The sequence below is a fragment of the Sus scrofa genome, chromosome 3 (genome assembly GCF_054392235.1).
Source record: "Sus scrofa isolate SSC_HxYL_T2T_F1_AM1 chromosome 3, Sscrofa_HxYL_maternal_Yorkshire_Landrace_v2.0, whole genome shotgun sequence".
Taxonomy (NCBI): Eukaryota; Metazoa; Chordata; class Mammalia; order Artiodactyla; family Suidae; genus Sus; species Sus scrofa.
In genome coordinates this window covers 3,231,889-3,246,044 of record NC_139385.1, presented here as the reverse complement: position 1 = coordinate 3,246,044, position 14,156 = coordinate 3,231,889, and the positions used below count along the sequence as shown (strand labels likewise).

Below are 14,156 nucleotides of genomic sequence, written 5' to 3'. Positions count from 1 at the left end.
TAAAGTTAATCGCTGAATAAATTCATCGAGACGTGTTGGAAGCGACATTAGCCGACCAAGTCAGAAGTAACCGGAGGACCTGAAGAGTGTCCTGACGGCTCTCCCTCTGCTGGAGCTGGTGCCCCCCCTGCCCTGCCCATGCTGCCCCCTGCCCCGGGCGCCCTCCCACCCCCCATCCCCGCCATGGGCCCCCTCCCCCGGCCATCCTCCTGGCTCACTCACTCGCCCCCCTCCTTCCGATCACAGTTCAAGGATCCTGAGAGCAGAGAGAACTTTCTGGACCCCTGCATGTACCTCCCCGCGTGTCACCGCCCACGCTGTTCTTCCGGGCTGGTTTCCTTGGTCCTCTTCCATCGCCCCTCCCACACCACGGGCTCTGACGCACGGGCCCGCTTATGCTCACAGAGCTATGCCCTCAGTTACGTGCCAGCCTCCGGGCGGTGCTGTGCCCCACACCCGGGCTCCAGGTGTGTCTGCACACTCAGTAGCATTTCTAACCCCCAAGGGTCCTCTCTGCTGGGGACCCCGCGGCCCTCCATGTGCCTTTGTGCTCTACTTGTGGACAAAGGAAAAAGCCAGCAGAACACAGGGGGCGGCAGCGGAGAGAGGAAGCTGCTTGCGTGTAGGGGTTTGGGTTGATGGGAGGCGAACAGGTGAAAACTGCTATCAGGAAGGACATCTGAGGCCGGTCGTGCAGGGGAGCACGAGCAGGAGGGGGCAGAGCGAGGCTGTGGCAGCAAAGGGTTCGGAGCCACGTGTCTCCTGGGCAGGCAGGTAGACGTTCTGCTATAGACAAGGGTTTTTTTTTTTTTCCCCTGGGCTTCAACCACGATGTTAAATTAATGCTCCAGGGTGAGGCTGAGTATCAGAAGCTGCAGGTCAGAGCTGCCTTTTCAGGTCTGCTTTGCAGATGGAGGAGGAGAGTGAAAGCGGGGAGATTTTCTATGCATCCAGCAGAGGATTCTGTAATAGCATTAACTCAATGAAATGACGTGCCATTCATACACTGTAAATCCCTGAGGAATAAAATCTGATTTACGGACACTTGTTAGAAGTGAATTTATACAGAAAAAAAAAATGCTTTCTTGTAGGGACGAATGGCTTAATGCTACAAGAGCAAACGGCAGCACTTGAGGTGCCTGGTCTTATTAGCCCTTTTGGCGCAGGGACCGTGGTGCTGGCGGCTGGGGCGCGCCCCCCTTCCCGGGGTATCAGAGCACTGCCAGCACCCTGGGAGGTTCCCTCGAATACCTTGTCTGTTTATCCTCCACTAGAGCACCCACCCTTCTGCCTTCTAGAAACTTCTACGCATTGGAGTCATTCTGTGTGTGCTCTTGTGTGCCTGGCTTTGCCCGAGCTTGTTTGTCCACTTCTGCAATGACGGTGACTCCTTTAGCAACAGACACTTAGCAAGCGCCTGTCACGTGCCAGGTGTGGCTGTGCTGGGAGCACAGGGGACCCAGCCTGCAGGGGTTCTGAGCTGGGACCTGATCACTGGGCCAGTGAGAAGGGCTGGACCACAGACACGATTCTGTAACTGTCCCTGAGCCGCCGCGAGGTGTCTGAGATGTGCCCCGGGTCACTGTTCTCATGAGGCTTAATTATATGATTTTTCACCTGTTTGATGCTTTCCACTTTTTGCTCATATTAAAAAACACTAGTGCATTTGAGCAACGGTGCAGATGAGGAAACAGGTTCGAAAGCCAAATGGCTCAAAGGGGCCAGACCCCTGCACCTGCTGCCTCCGAAAGGAAGTTGGCTGCAGCCACTCTACGGAATGAGACGGAACGTGACGTGGGCGGCACAGATGCGGGAGGGAGAGCGGAGCTCCCCCTTTGGGAAGCAGGCGGCGGCGGGTGGGGGACAGCCCACCTGTGCTGCAGTTCTTGTACTTCCGGTTCTGTCCGTGCAGGACCAGGGCGAACACCACCAGCAGGATGACGATCAGGCTGGACAGCGCCATCACCAGGAGGAACCACCACTCCTCGTAGAAGGGCGCCTCCACCTGAGCTGAAGGGCGACACGGACACACGGTCACGTGGACAGGAACTCCGGACCCAGGCACTGCCCGGAGCCAGCGGGGTGGGGGGCGGGGAGGACCAGGGCTGGACCCTGGATCGAGCCCGGCCTGATCCCCCCAGGTTGTGGCAGGTGGCCCTTCGGGGTTCTGCCGTCCCCATCAGGTGGGGGCCGCTCTCACCACCCCGCCAACTGCCCCCACCGAGACTGCTCCTCCCCAGGGGGGGTGCCTGGACCCCCCGACTGTCAAAACCACCCTCCACGCTTATCTTTCCTGATTTCATCCGCTTACAGGTGCTGTCTGGGCAAAAGGGAGGAAGGACCGACGTGCCCAGACTTGCTCCTCTCTGCAGGTGCCCAGGCTTCCCTCCCGGCCAGCCCCCTGCCCCCATCACCACCCCACGCACAGGGGCCATCCCCTCCCCTGGCCTCTGAAACCCTTCCCAGCTGTGTCGCCTCCTCTCGCCTCACTCCAATCCTTGATGTGACAGAGACATTTCTCAGAGGGAAGAGTCATCCCTCCTAAGAGCCTCCTAAAACCCACCAGCCTCGGGATGCAGGCTAAGCCTGGGCACCCCGTGACGCGACTGCCGCTCGGGCGCAGCGCTGGGCGGGGTCACACCTGCACAGGCACCTTGGGCCTATCTGCCTGTCGGCCGCCCCTACCACCTCAGGGCCCCAAGGCCGGGGCTGCGTTTGATTCACTTCGAGCCCCCGGCAACACTGAGTCGAGCCACCAGCCCCACCTCTTAGGTACGTTTTCCCAGAATGGACAGAAAAGGTTTCCTTTGGAAGCGGCTTTGTAGAAGGACCCTCTTCTTCCCCATGTTCTGCTCTGTTCACTGAGAAAACTGGGGATTGCTCCGTGGTGGGGGCTGGTTGGCCCGGGGTCCCTTCCCTGGGGGGAGCCGGCTCGAGGCGTCCAACGTCCAGGACGGAACAGGAAGCCTGTTACAGGTGAGCCCAGGTCCGTCTCCCAGGAACAGAAGCGCAGAAAACACCTCTCCCCTCCGCGAAACTCCTCACTGGACAGACAGAGCCACGGGCACGCGGGAATAAAGGGCGGCCCGTCCTGGGTATGGTAACACCGCAGGCTTCCTGACGGATGGCAGAAGTCCAGATCCAAGGCACACGGGCTGGGTTTCAGGCGGGGTGTTAAGTCCTCCATCTAAGAAGGCCAACACATCCAGGCCGACCGCTGGGCAGTGGCCTGGGAAGAGAGGCCGGAGCTGGCTGCGGAACTCCCACCCCCGGCCTGCACGGCGGGGCCCGGAGGCCGCTGCAGGTGACAACCTGCCAGCTTCTCTGAACCACGAGGTCAGCCGACCGCCATCCAGCAGGCAGCCAGGGCCAGTGCTCGGATGCGATGGATTTCAGAGGAACGCTCGTGGCCTGGAAAGCCAGGGCCATGTCCCTCTGTGGGAACAGTGTTTGCTGTCAGCCACGTGCGGGTGGAACGCACAGCTCTGTAGGTTTGGAATTGCTTTGTATCGATTTCTTGTAGATGAACCCGGGGAGGCGAATCTCAACTGCTGAACTGGCGTGATGGATGCTGTGGCTGCCTGATTCTCTTCTCTCTACGGTGGGGTCGGCTTAAAGTTTTTGTAATAAAAATGAAGGAACTGAGGACGACTTGATGTGAGTAAGAATCGTTCCGTCATCAGGCGAGCGGTGCCCTGGGCCCTTCCTGCAGCCGCTGTCACTAAGCCACTGGAAGTCACTCCCTGGACGGGAGGTACTGGCCTGAGCGCCCACAGACACTCCTCTCCCTCCAGGCTCGCAGCGAGGCCAGGATGAAGGGTGTTTGCAGTTCAAAGCACCATCGGTAGCTTAAGCAAATGCGAAGGCAGGGATGGGAGGCATATTTTTCTTGACTCTCGTGGTTTCTGGCCCAGACCCTGCCCGCATCCCCCAAGGGCCTCTCTGCCCTTGTCCTCGGCTGCCAGCTCCCTTTTCCAAAATGCCCCCCTGTGGGTGGCCTGCACCCTCCCCTCTCTGAGAACCCTCTAGATCCTGGCTGGTGTGCAGCCTTGGCTGCAGGAGGACCCCCGCGGAGCTGGGACATGACAGTGACTGCGAAGTGACTGCTGTCCGCTGTCCGGGGTGGGGGCCTGCGTGGCTGTTTCCTAAGCATTCCCAAGGCAGGAGTGCCCCATGGTGCAGGCAGGGTCCAGACCCGCTTCCCAACTGCACTTGGGTCCCAGGAGCGACGTGACCAGCTCACCGCCTCCCTCCCCCTGCCTGTCCCACCAGCTCCTCCTCTGCTACTTCCACTGCCTCGTCCCAGGCTCTCCGTCCCCCCGGGCCACCCCGGACCCCTGCGCCCTTCAAGCCCAGACCCAGGCCCCTCCTCCCAGAAGCCTTGCTGATGTCCAGGCGCTCTCCTTCTCCCCCGGCCGTTACACCCCAGCGCATGTCCTCCTGCGGCCCCCCAGGGGCAGGCACTGGGCCTCCTGTCACCCTCCCGCCCCCAGAAGAAAGGGCTCCGTACCTGACACGGCGGCCGAGGGGCTGCTGGGCTCCCCGTAGCCCACCTGGTTCACGGCCACCACCCGGAACTCGTAAGTCACTCCCTGCCTGAGCTTATCCAGGCTGATGGTGCAGGACGTGGCCCCCCAGGGAATGTCCTTCACGAACGTGTCCCACAGGCCTTCGTCTGCGGGGAAGGGAAGCAGAGACAGGTCAGGACGGCTCTGCTCCCAGAGCGAGGCCCCTGCGCCGACGCCTGTCCTCAGCAGGGGACAGATGCCAGGGGCCCGTGGGAGCCGCGAGGGGTGGAGGTGGCAGTGGTTTCCAGGAACCGGACGGCTACGGTCGCAAGCTGGATGGTGGCATCTTCCTGAACGTTCTCCTGCCTCTGGTCTCTGCCTGGATCTCATCCTCGGTTTAGAGGACTCTGGCTCCCTGCTGTCCCAGCTGCTGTGTCACCACCCTTGAGTCCCACCTTCCCGACTCACAGACGACTCCACCCTCCATGCCCACTGGTCACCAGCATCGCTGAGCACCGCAGCCACGGCTCTGGGTTCTTGGTCCCGCCTGCCTTCTAACCGGAAATGATAACCCAGCTGGCGGGTCAAAGAGAAAAACTAAATTAACAGCCTCTCTCCCAGCCGGCTGCCAGCTTTGCTGATGCTGCCACACCCTCCACCCAGCCTGGGGCGGTCGCTGCATCCGCGAAACGTTCCACAATTGACTGTAAAAGTGCTGAGCGGCGGCTGGCACAGAGATGCCGGCATCATGAGAGTTACACTTGCTCAGGGACAACGCTGCCAGGGCCCCATTCTCCCACCCGCTGGGGACGCCGCCTTAACTTCCCATGCCACCCTCAAGTCCCAGCATCCTCTGGAAGGGTTGTGCCATTGCAATTCCCCCAGGAGCAGTGGTTTTTAAATCTATGCCCAGTGCTACCAAGTCCTAGTATAAATTCTGCAGAATAGACCGATTTCTCACAGATACTTATACACCCATGTTTGTAGCTGCATTATTCGCAGCAGCCAAAAGGTGGAAGCAACCCGAGTGTCCACCGAGGGGTGAAATGACCAACACAGTGTGGTCCATCCCTTCCAGGGAATATGATTCAGCCCCCAAAAGGAAGGGGATTCTGACACCTGCTACAGCGTGGCTGGATCCTGAGGCTCTGGTGCCAAGTGAGACAGGCCAGACACAAAAGAGACAAATCCTGTCGGATTCCACATATCGGAGGTTCCCAGAGCAGTCAAATGCAGGAAGCTGGAGCAGGGCTGAGGGAGGGAGAGTGGGGGGGGTGGTTTCAGGGGGACAGAGTTTCAGTTTGGAAAGATGAGAAAGTTCTGGAGGTGGACAGTGATGGCTGTACTTAAGCTACGGAACCATATACTTAATAAAAGTAAAAAATGGTAAATTGTATGTTATGTATATTCTACTAAGATAAAAATACCTGTTGAGGGAGTGCCTGTTGTGGCTCAGCGGAAATGAATTTGACTAGTAACCGTGAGGACGCAGGTTCAATCCCTGACCTCGATCAGTAGGTTAAGGATCCAGCATTGCCGTGAGCTGTGGTGTAGGTCACAGATGCAGCTCGGATCTCCCGTTGCTACGGCTATCGTGTAGGCCGGCGGCTACAGTTCCGATTCAACCCCTAGCCTGGGAACCTCCATATGCTGCAGGTGCGGCCCTAGAAAGACAAAAAAGCAAACGACAACGACAACCAAAAAACCCACATGGAAATTCTTTAAACCCTGACACAGAGGAAAAACATGAATAAAACTGAAATTAAAGCCAGAAAATCAGATGCAGAGAGAAAAGAAGAAGCTAGATAGCCTTGGCGCAAAGCTGCCCCATCCATCCGTCATGAGCTGTGTGACGTTAGGCAGAGCACTTAACCTCTCTGTGCCTCGTCTATAGAATGGTGACGACCAAGGCATGTTCCAAGGATTACCTAGGTGAGTGTTTATAAAGTGCTTACGACAATGCCTCACATGTGGTCAGCAGTACACCACACGAGCGTTGGTAAAATAAAGCATAAATCCAATCTCTAGGCAGGTCGTCTGGTAAAAAGCAGGGGCCAGCACAGTCATTTGAAGGAGTGACCCTTCATGCATTACAAATTCTTTCATGGGCACAGGTATGTGATCTCTCAACCAGAGCAGGTGCCCGGGAGAGCAAAAGCCCACTGGAATACACACGCATTCGTTATCTGCCGAGGGTTATCTGCAAACCAACCGTATCGCACAGCTCGAGACTCCAGGCTTGCTTGAGTGGATCAGCCCACGGTCAATAGAGGGACTGCGCGTGTGCGAGCCTATGTGTACGGGGCCCAGAGTTTGCACCGACGGAGTCGTCCCCCTCTCGGGGAATGAGGGGGTGGGTGTGAGTGAGATCCGTAAAGGCACACGTCTGTGCACAGGCAGCAAGGGAGTGTGATGATCGCTCTCTAAATAGGCACCTTTCAGAGGGAGTTCTCACCAGGTTACGCGTGGCCACCAATCAGGTCAAAACGCCAAGTCGTAGTAGCTTCAGCCTTTCTTGTCCTTCTGGACATACTAAGGTTTACACCTATGGCTGCTGTCCAAGGTGAGGTCTATTCTGGTTTTGCAAGAACAGGGTTGGGGGGGATTTCTCCGCAGCACGTGCCAGTCCCCCCGCCTGGAGCCCCCCAGCCCCCAATTTCATCCAAACTTTCGAGCCACAGAGACCTTGGCGCTCACTCTGCGTCGGGCCCCCCTACTCTGGCCAAATAGCGACTCGGATGAGATTTCTGCTCTCAATGAGCTGTCACGGGTCTGTGTGCGGGGGAGGAAATGACTTGGCCCTTCGAGATTCAGCTGTGTGAGGCCAGCTGTGACCCACCCACACGCTCTAGGAAGAGGAGGCAGCTTGGGCCAAGGGGCCTCCGGGACTCTCCGTGACCTTTGCCGCCGTGTGCACCCCTGGGCTCCTGACTTATTCCAGAGTTCAATAAACACCAGCAGGCAGGACTCGTCCCCCTCTGCTTCCCTTCCTTGCCTTCGGCACTTTCTCCCTTCCCTCCATCCCTCCCTCCACCGCCCACCTGCACACCCCCACGGCCTCCTGCAGGCCTGACACGAGCTTTCGGTAAGTCACAACGCCACCGTTTTCTGGAGCACCTACTATGTGCAGGTCTCAGTTCTGAGGGCTTTAAATGGTGAATGAGTTGGGTAGTGCATTTCCTCTAAAAAGACAGACACAATTTTATGCTGTAAAAGAGACTGAAGAGAAAAACTGCAGATGCTTCTAAACTGGACGCTGCTTAAGAACCCTGGAACGAGGGCACCAAGAAAGGCACTCAGACGGCGGCGGTGAGGAGGCCCGGACACTCCTGGAGGGGGTCCTCTGAGTGGCTTTGGCATTCATGTTTCTGGAATGCCTTCCTGCTACCGAAGGGAAAGAAAAATTACTTCTCCATTCTCTACCATCACCGAAAGGCCACATTTTAGTTTAAGCACTCTGTCACAGCTCCAGGAGTTGTATGCATTTTTCACGAAGACGTTTAGAACCTCAACACAGGTGATTTAGGTAGAGACCCGTTTACCCTGAAAAACGTTGGGAGGGGAGGAGTCCTACCGGGAGAATTTCCTTCTGAATTAAGAGAAAAAAAAAAAGTGTGCAGAGTCTTCGTCTGCTGAATCCTTCCTTTCCCAAAGTGGTATGTCGAGCATTTAATTTTATTTTTTATTTTTATTTTTTGGCCATACCTGCCGCATGCGGAAATTCTCAGGCCAGGCACCAAACGCTTGCCACGGCAGCGACTCGAGCTGCAGCCGTGACAACGCCAGGTCCTTCACCCACTGTGCCACCAGGGAACTCCTACACAGTCAGCATTTGGGAGCCCACGTGTAATAAGTATGCTGGGCCGTTTATCCACACAAATCCTCACACCGTGGTCGCAAGCGGATGGAAAGCCCGGGCAGTGGCTGAAGCGTCCACCCGGTCTCTTCGCTGTGGGCGGTTTTCCTCATTTGTATCACGATGGTAAATATCCCAATAATTCAGTGATGGAGAAAAGCATGACTACAGACGAGGGGGAAAATAACGGTACAGAACCGTGAAGCCTAATGAGATCTGTGCAGCCGATGTTCCACGCGCCACGACAACCCGGGGCCCCTCAGCACCTGAGAGCAGGGCGGGCCCTGGCGAGTTTCAAACGGAGCTTCTGCGGATGGATGCCAGGCGAGGCGCCCCGCCAGGTGCTCAGGAGCTCCCCCTGCCTTCCTCCCTGGGAGGAGCGCCCATGTCGCCTTCATGGGAAACCCCAGGACTGGCCTGAGAACAGTCCCTCGCATCTCCCAGAGCCACATCTCTGGACGCTGGTGCCTAAGGCCTGGCCTAGCCTGGGGGCTAACTTTGACCTTCCTGGGGGCTAACTTTGACCTTCAGGCTGAGGCCTCTTGAGTCGGCGGTGGGGTGTCCGTGGCTCTGCTCCTTGGACACCAAGAGAGCGCCTTCCTTCCGAGACGCTGCTGGGAAACTGCCACCAAGGTTAGAAGGCGGGGCCGCCGAGAACCTTTGCAAAACGCCCCTGGATTAACCGCACTCTGGTCACACGCGTCAGACGGCGTTGGGCTCGGCGGGAGGGGTGAGTAAGCGTCCACACCGCGTGTGGCCCCACGGCTGCTGCTTCCTAAAGAATCGGAGCTCCGGTCTCGGCTGTGCTGTGGCAGCATCCGTCTGTCCAAGCGGAAACGGGACGGCCAGGGATGCCCGAGGACAGCGCGCGCCTCCTGCAACACGTGGGTTCACGGCTCAGCCGCGCTGGTTCTGCTGAGCGCAGGCTGGAGGCACACCCGATCCCAGACCGTGTCCCCATCAACCCAGACACAGGGCCAGCTCTCTTCTGAGCTGAGACCCTGGTGCAGGCACATCCGCCGTCCGCGCTCCATTTATCCCTCTGATGCCCAGAAGCGGCGGGTTGCAGGGCAGATGCTGCGCCGATACAAAAGTTTGATTTCATGGACAATTACACAGGGTCTCCATGCTGAATGAAACTGCCATTCACGGCCCCAGCTTTCTGGTTCTTTTAACCCACGCGGCCAACGACGCGACCGTCAGCCTGCAGCTCTGAGCCTGTCAGCGGCTTAGTTCTTAAATGCTGCCATTTCTTTGTATACACGGGCTGGGTTGGAAATTTAACTGCAACAGGTGGGCTTCAACCCCAGGCTGAGCACATCTGATAGGAAAGAAGCCGTGGTGTATCTGATCCCTGTTTAAGGCAGCGCACACGAGGAGATGCAGGTCGAAAGGCAAAGGGTGGCCTGTGACGGGGACCCCCGCCCCGAGAGAAGCGGCTGCAGAGGCTGACAGGCTGTCCACACCGTGGTGGTGGTGAGGCAAGAAGCGAACACAGGCTGGTGACAGAGTCAGCCCTGCAGGCGCAGCGGTCCTGCTGAAGATGCCGAAGATGCTGACCTGGGAACATCCTTGGATTTTAAAACCTTGGGAAAGACCAAGTTTTTCCTTGGCTCCACTGACAAGTCCTGCAGTCCAAGACGGAGACGGACAGAACGAGTGGAGAGGGGGCCGGGGGGCTCCCAGGAGGACTGAGAGTCGGCGGGGAGGGTCCCCTGGGGACGAGCAGCTGTTCTCCACCTAACCCGTACTCATCCCGGGGCTAAAATACATTATTTGTGAAAAAAGCAATACAGTGTCTGCCTGGTACCTCCTAAATATGCATTTCATGGCTGCTTTGGAGAGGAAAATATATTTACAGTTCCTTTAGTGCCATTCCCGGCTATTGTGTAAATATGTAAATGAGGTTTCCTGATCTACGCAGGAAAAAGCCTCGGGATAATTTGTGTAAATAAATCATCTGCATATGCCCAGGGCACTGTCTCTACTGCCTTCCTGGGAGCCTAGCAACACCGACTGCAGGGAAGCAGGGAAACGGACCTCTGGGAGGCGTCCCGCGGAGTCTGGGGCTGTGTCCCCCGGTCCTCGCTTGCCGGCCTCCCTCTCCGGGAGGAAGCGGGGGTCTGCAGCCTGCCAGGTGCTACTTCCGCCAGCGGGTGTGCGGTTCTGTCTCCACCTCAGGGGGTCAGCAGGACGTGCAGGGTGAAAATGCGGATACAGCGGGGCCAGCAGCTGCCTGGCCGCCCGAGCCCTGGCCCCCGCTCCCTGCCAGCCCATCAGGCCACTTGCCTCTGGGGGGCATGTTGGAGAGGTGTTGGGAGGGCAGACAGCAGGCAGCCCGGGGGCCCTGGAACCCTCCCCCCCCGGGGGAAGTGGCTCCGTCCCCCGCCCATCCAGGTAAGGGGACCCCAAGGCCTCTGGGCAGCCCCCCCTTGATCAAAAACAACCCTCATCAAGCACCGTCAGCAAGCTCCCTTGGGACACCACCGCCCCGCCCCGGGGAGGCCTCGCCAGGGAGTGCTGGTGACACAGTGTTTCCTGTCCTGTGTAAAGAGGCTGTCACGGTGGCAGCAGAGATCCAGAGCCCCAGGTTCCGGGAGGTGCTTAAACAGTGACAACCCATAAGAGCACATCGCCCGACTCGGAGGGGAGGGGTGTCCCCCAACCATTAGGCCGCAGGGTGAGTGGGTGGTGGCTCTGGGCTGTGAAGCTCTGAGACGGGAGGTCCCTGGAGACCTGCAGCCCAGGGAGAGGGGGTGAAAGCAGACTCTTCAGCAGTCACAGAAAAACTCGGGGTCCTTCTTCCAGGTCGTTTTCCTGCCAGGTCTCCGTGCGTCCCGTTCCACACCCTGGTCTCGACCCGCTGGGTCAGACCGCCAGTGGGCAGTAGGTGGCTTCCATTTGGATGATGCCATGGGAGCCATGCCGACGGTCCGGCTAGGGCCTCCGCCACCTTCCAGACTCCGCACAGCTGCGCATCCGCCAAGAGGCACCCCCATTCCCTCATCAGGGCAGATGGCTGAGCAGGGGCAACCGGAGGGGACGTTAACAGCCCCCCAGGAGGCCAGAGAGGCCACCCCCTGGCTCCGGGACGCCCCAGATGCTCCCTAGGGTTGATTCCAGCCTGCGCCCGCTCTGGCTGCTGCTGACGGCCCCGCAGGCCCACTCCTGACACCAGGCGCTCGTCTCTGAGTATGTTGGTGCGCTTGGCTGACCAGGCTGGGGAGACTGTCCGTGGGAATTTCTTTTTAATTTTAAGCCAAACTTTTCACTTGAGATAATCGTGGCGTCCCACGCAGCTGCGGGAAACAAGGCAGACGTCTCGCGTGTCCCTTGCCAGCTCCCCCAGGTACCAGCTTGTGGTTCTAGAGCACAGCCGGAAATGGATGCTGGCACAGTCCCGAGACGGGGCACGTCCATCGCCCCAAGGGTCCCTCCTGTGGCCCTCTTATAGCTGCACACCCACTGGGGCCTTGACCTCCCGCCCGGGAGACAAGCAAGCAGGTAGAAGGAAATGACTCAGGATCGAGGCTTCCTAGTTTTTTCTTGGTGCCACGAACCCCCTGGCATCTGGGGCCTTGCAAGGACCCCGTCTCAGAATGGTTTTAGAGGCACAAACCAGAACTAAGGAGGAAACCACTTAGACGGGTCGTGCTCGTAACGCCTAGAGGTAACTGGACGCTCACAGCGGCGTCTGTCCTGGTTCCACGGAAGGTCTGGGTCACGCGGGTTTTCTCTGCATCCCTGTTAAGCTACACAGTGTCCGGAAGATGTGGCGGGAAGACGTGGGTTTAGGCGATGCCCTTATTCCAGGGCAAGTCCTCACGAACGCTGTGGGGGACAAGATCTAGCGGGGGCTGCAAGTGACTTGATTTCAAGTTGAAGATGAGTGCGAATGACCTTGGGAGATACCTGCCCTGGCTGGAACGTCAAGTGAATCAAGCTGTGATTTTTCTTTTCTTTTCTTTTTTTTTCTGGCCATGCCTGAGTCATGCAGAAGTTCCCAGGTCAGAGATCGAACCTGAGCCACAGCAGAGACCTGAGCCACAGCACTGACAGCGCCAGATCCTTAACCTGCTGCGCCGCCAGCAAACTCCAGGTGAGATTTCTCCTGCTGGCAACTTCACGGGTTCTGCAATGGTTTCTGTGGTTTCTTACCTGCAGCTACGGGTTGAACTGTGTCCCCTCGAAATCCCTACGTTCCAGGCCTGACCCTCTGTATCTCAGAATGTGACTTTTTGGAAACAGGGTCTTTGGGGCATCCTTAGTGAAGACGGGCTCATCGGGGTGGCACCTCCTCCAATAAGACTGGGGTCCTTAACAAAGAGCCAGACGGGAACCAGCCATGGCAGGAGGGCCATGTCAACAGGAATGCAGCGATCTGGGTGGCACTTGGGCCACAAGCTAAGGATCATCAGGACTGCCAGCCGTGGGCCAGACGCAGGGAGAGGCCCAGAGCAGACCTGCCCCGCCCCCGCAGAGGGAACCAAGCCCACCAGCCCCTTGATCTCGGCCTCCCAGCCTCCAGAACCGACAGATAACACGGTTCTGTTGTTCAGGCCGCCCGGGGTGGGGCGCTTGGTTACAGGCGCCTGAGCAAACGCACGCATTTATAAGGCAAAGACGTGTTACATTCCGGCTAGAGGTTGGTGGGGACACAAACGGACTGCTTCTTGTCTAAGCTGACGGCCGCCCACATCCACCCACGAGGCCTTGGCGGGTCTGGGGAGGCAGCAAGATGGCCTTTGGGAGAAACGCCCTCCCGGGTTTGGGGGTGGACGGCTCCTTCCTCCACAGCCGCAGGGGCCCAGACCTCGCAGCCTCTCAGCCACGGCGCCCGTGGGTCTTGGAACGGGGCTCTGGGTCTAAGGTCGCCAGCTGAGCCAGGGGCCACTGTGGGGGCCGCTTTCTGTGTGACCACAGAGGCCTGTGGACAGCAGCCCAGGCCTGTCGTGGATTTGGGTCCCTCCGTTTCCACAACAGGCCGAATGCCTCACTTATCAGAAACTACCAGGCATGTTCGTGTGACCAGAAACAAGGAAGACGCCTCTGTTGGGAACCTGGACGCCCTCCTTGCGTCTCTGCAAACCCGCGCGGGTCTCCTGGGGGCGCTGAGAACGTTTGTAAGTGGCCCCGACTTCCCGCACACGCCTTTCTGAGCGACACTTCTCCTCCGGAGCCTACACGGGGAAACTCCGAGGTCTGATGCCCGTGGGGGTAGCGGGCCATCGGGGCAACGTCTGGCATGGCCCGTCTCACACACCAGAGACCTACCTGAGGGCCTGGCCTCGATGACGTAGCCCGTGGTGGGTGTCCTGCCCGCACTGCCCTCTGTCCACTGCAGGGTCAGCTCAGAGGCCGATTTGGTGACGGACACATCTCTCGGGGATCCCGGGGAGCCTGCGGGACAGAGCAGGAGAGAGCGGTGGCCTTGGGCCCCTGGGGATGCCCCGTCCACGGAGGGGGACGCTCTGGGGCCACCTCTCCAGGCAAGGCTCCCCCCACCACCCCGCCCCAGGCTCAGCCCCGGTTTCTCCCCTTGAAAATCGGTGTGGGGCTGACCCTGGCCTCCCGGGTCCAGCAGAGAATTGGAAGATGAGGCATGGACGTGGCCAGGCCCACGCTGGCCCCGCAGCCCCTGCCCTGATGCCACTGCCTCCGTAAGCATTTAAACAAAGGCCAAGGGCATGTGTAAAGCGGGACCTTCAGGCTCCTCTTGTGGATGTGAAAACTTTACAATGCTCTCACCTATTTTATTTCAAAATTGAATGCATTTAATTTTTTTCCCCAGA

The 14,156-nt window shown here is 58.5% G+C and overlaps 1 protein-coding gene across 7 annotated transcripts in view; it reads right to left on the bottom strand.

Moving 5' to 3' along the window:
- The window catches only part of SDK1 (sidekick cell adhesion molecule 1), an 823,726-nt gene that overhangs the window by 16,119 nt on the left and 793,451 nt on the right, over positions 1-14,156 (bottom strand). For all 7 annotated transcript variants that reach the window (XM_085016314.1, XM_085016312.1, XM_085016308.1 and 4 more), the window contains 3 exons: positions 13,639-13,764; positions 4,511-4,675; positions 1,873-2,010 (listed from right to left, as the gene is read on the bottom strand). In XM_085016314.1, the coding sequence (XP_084872440.1) occupies positions 1,873-2,010; positions 4,511-4,675; positions 13,639-13,764 (429 nt within the window). The remainder of the gene's footprint in view (positions 1-1,872; positions 2,011-4,510; positions 4,676-13,638; positions 13,765-14,156) is intronic.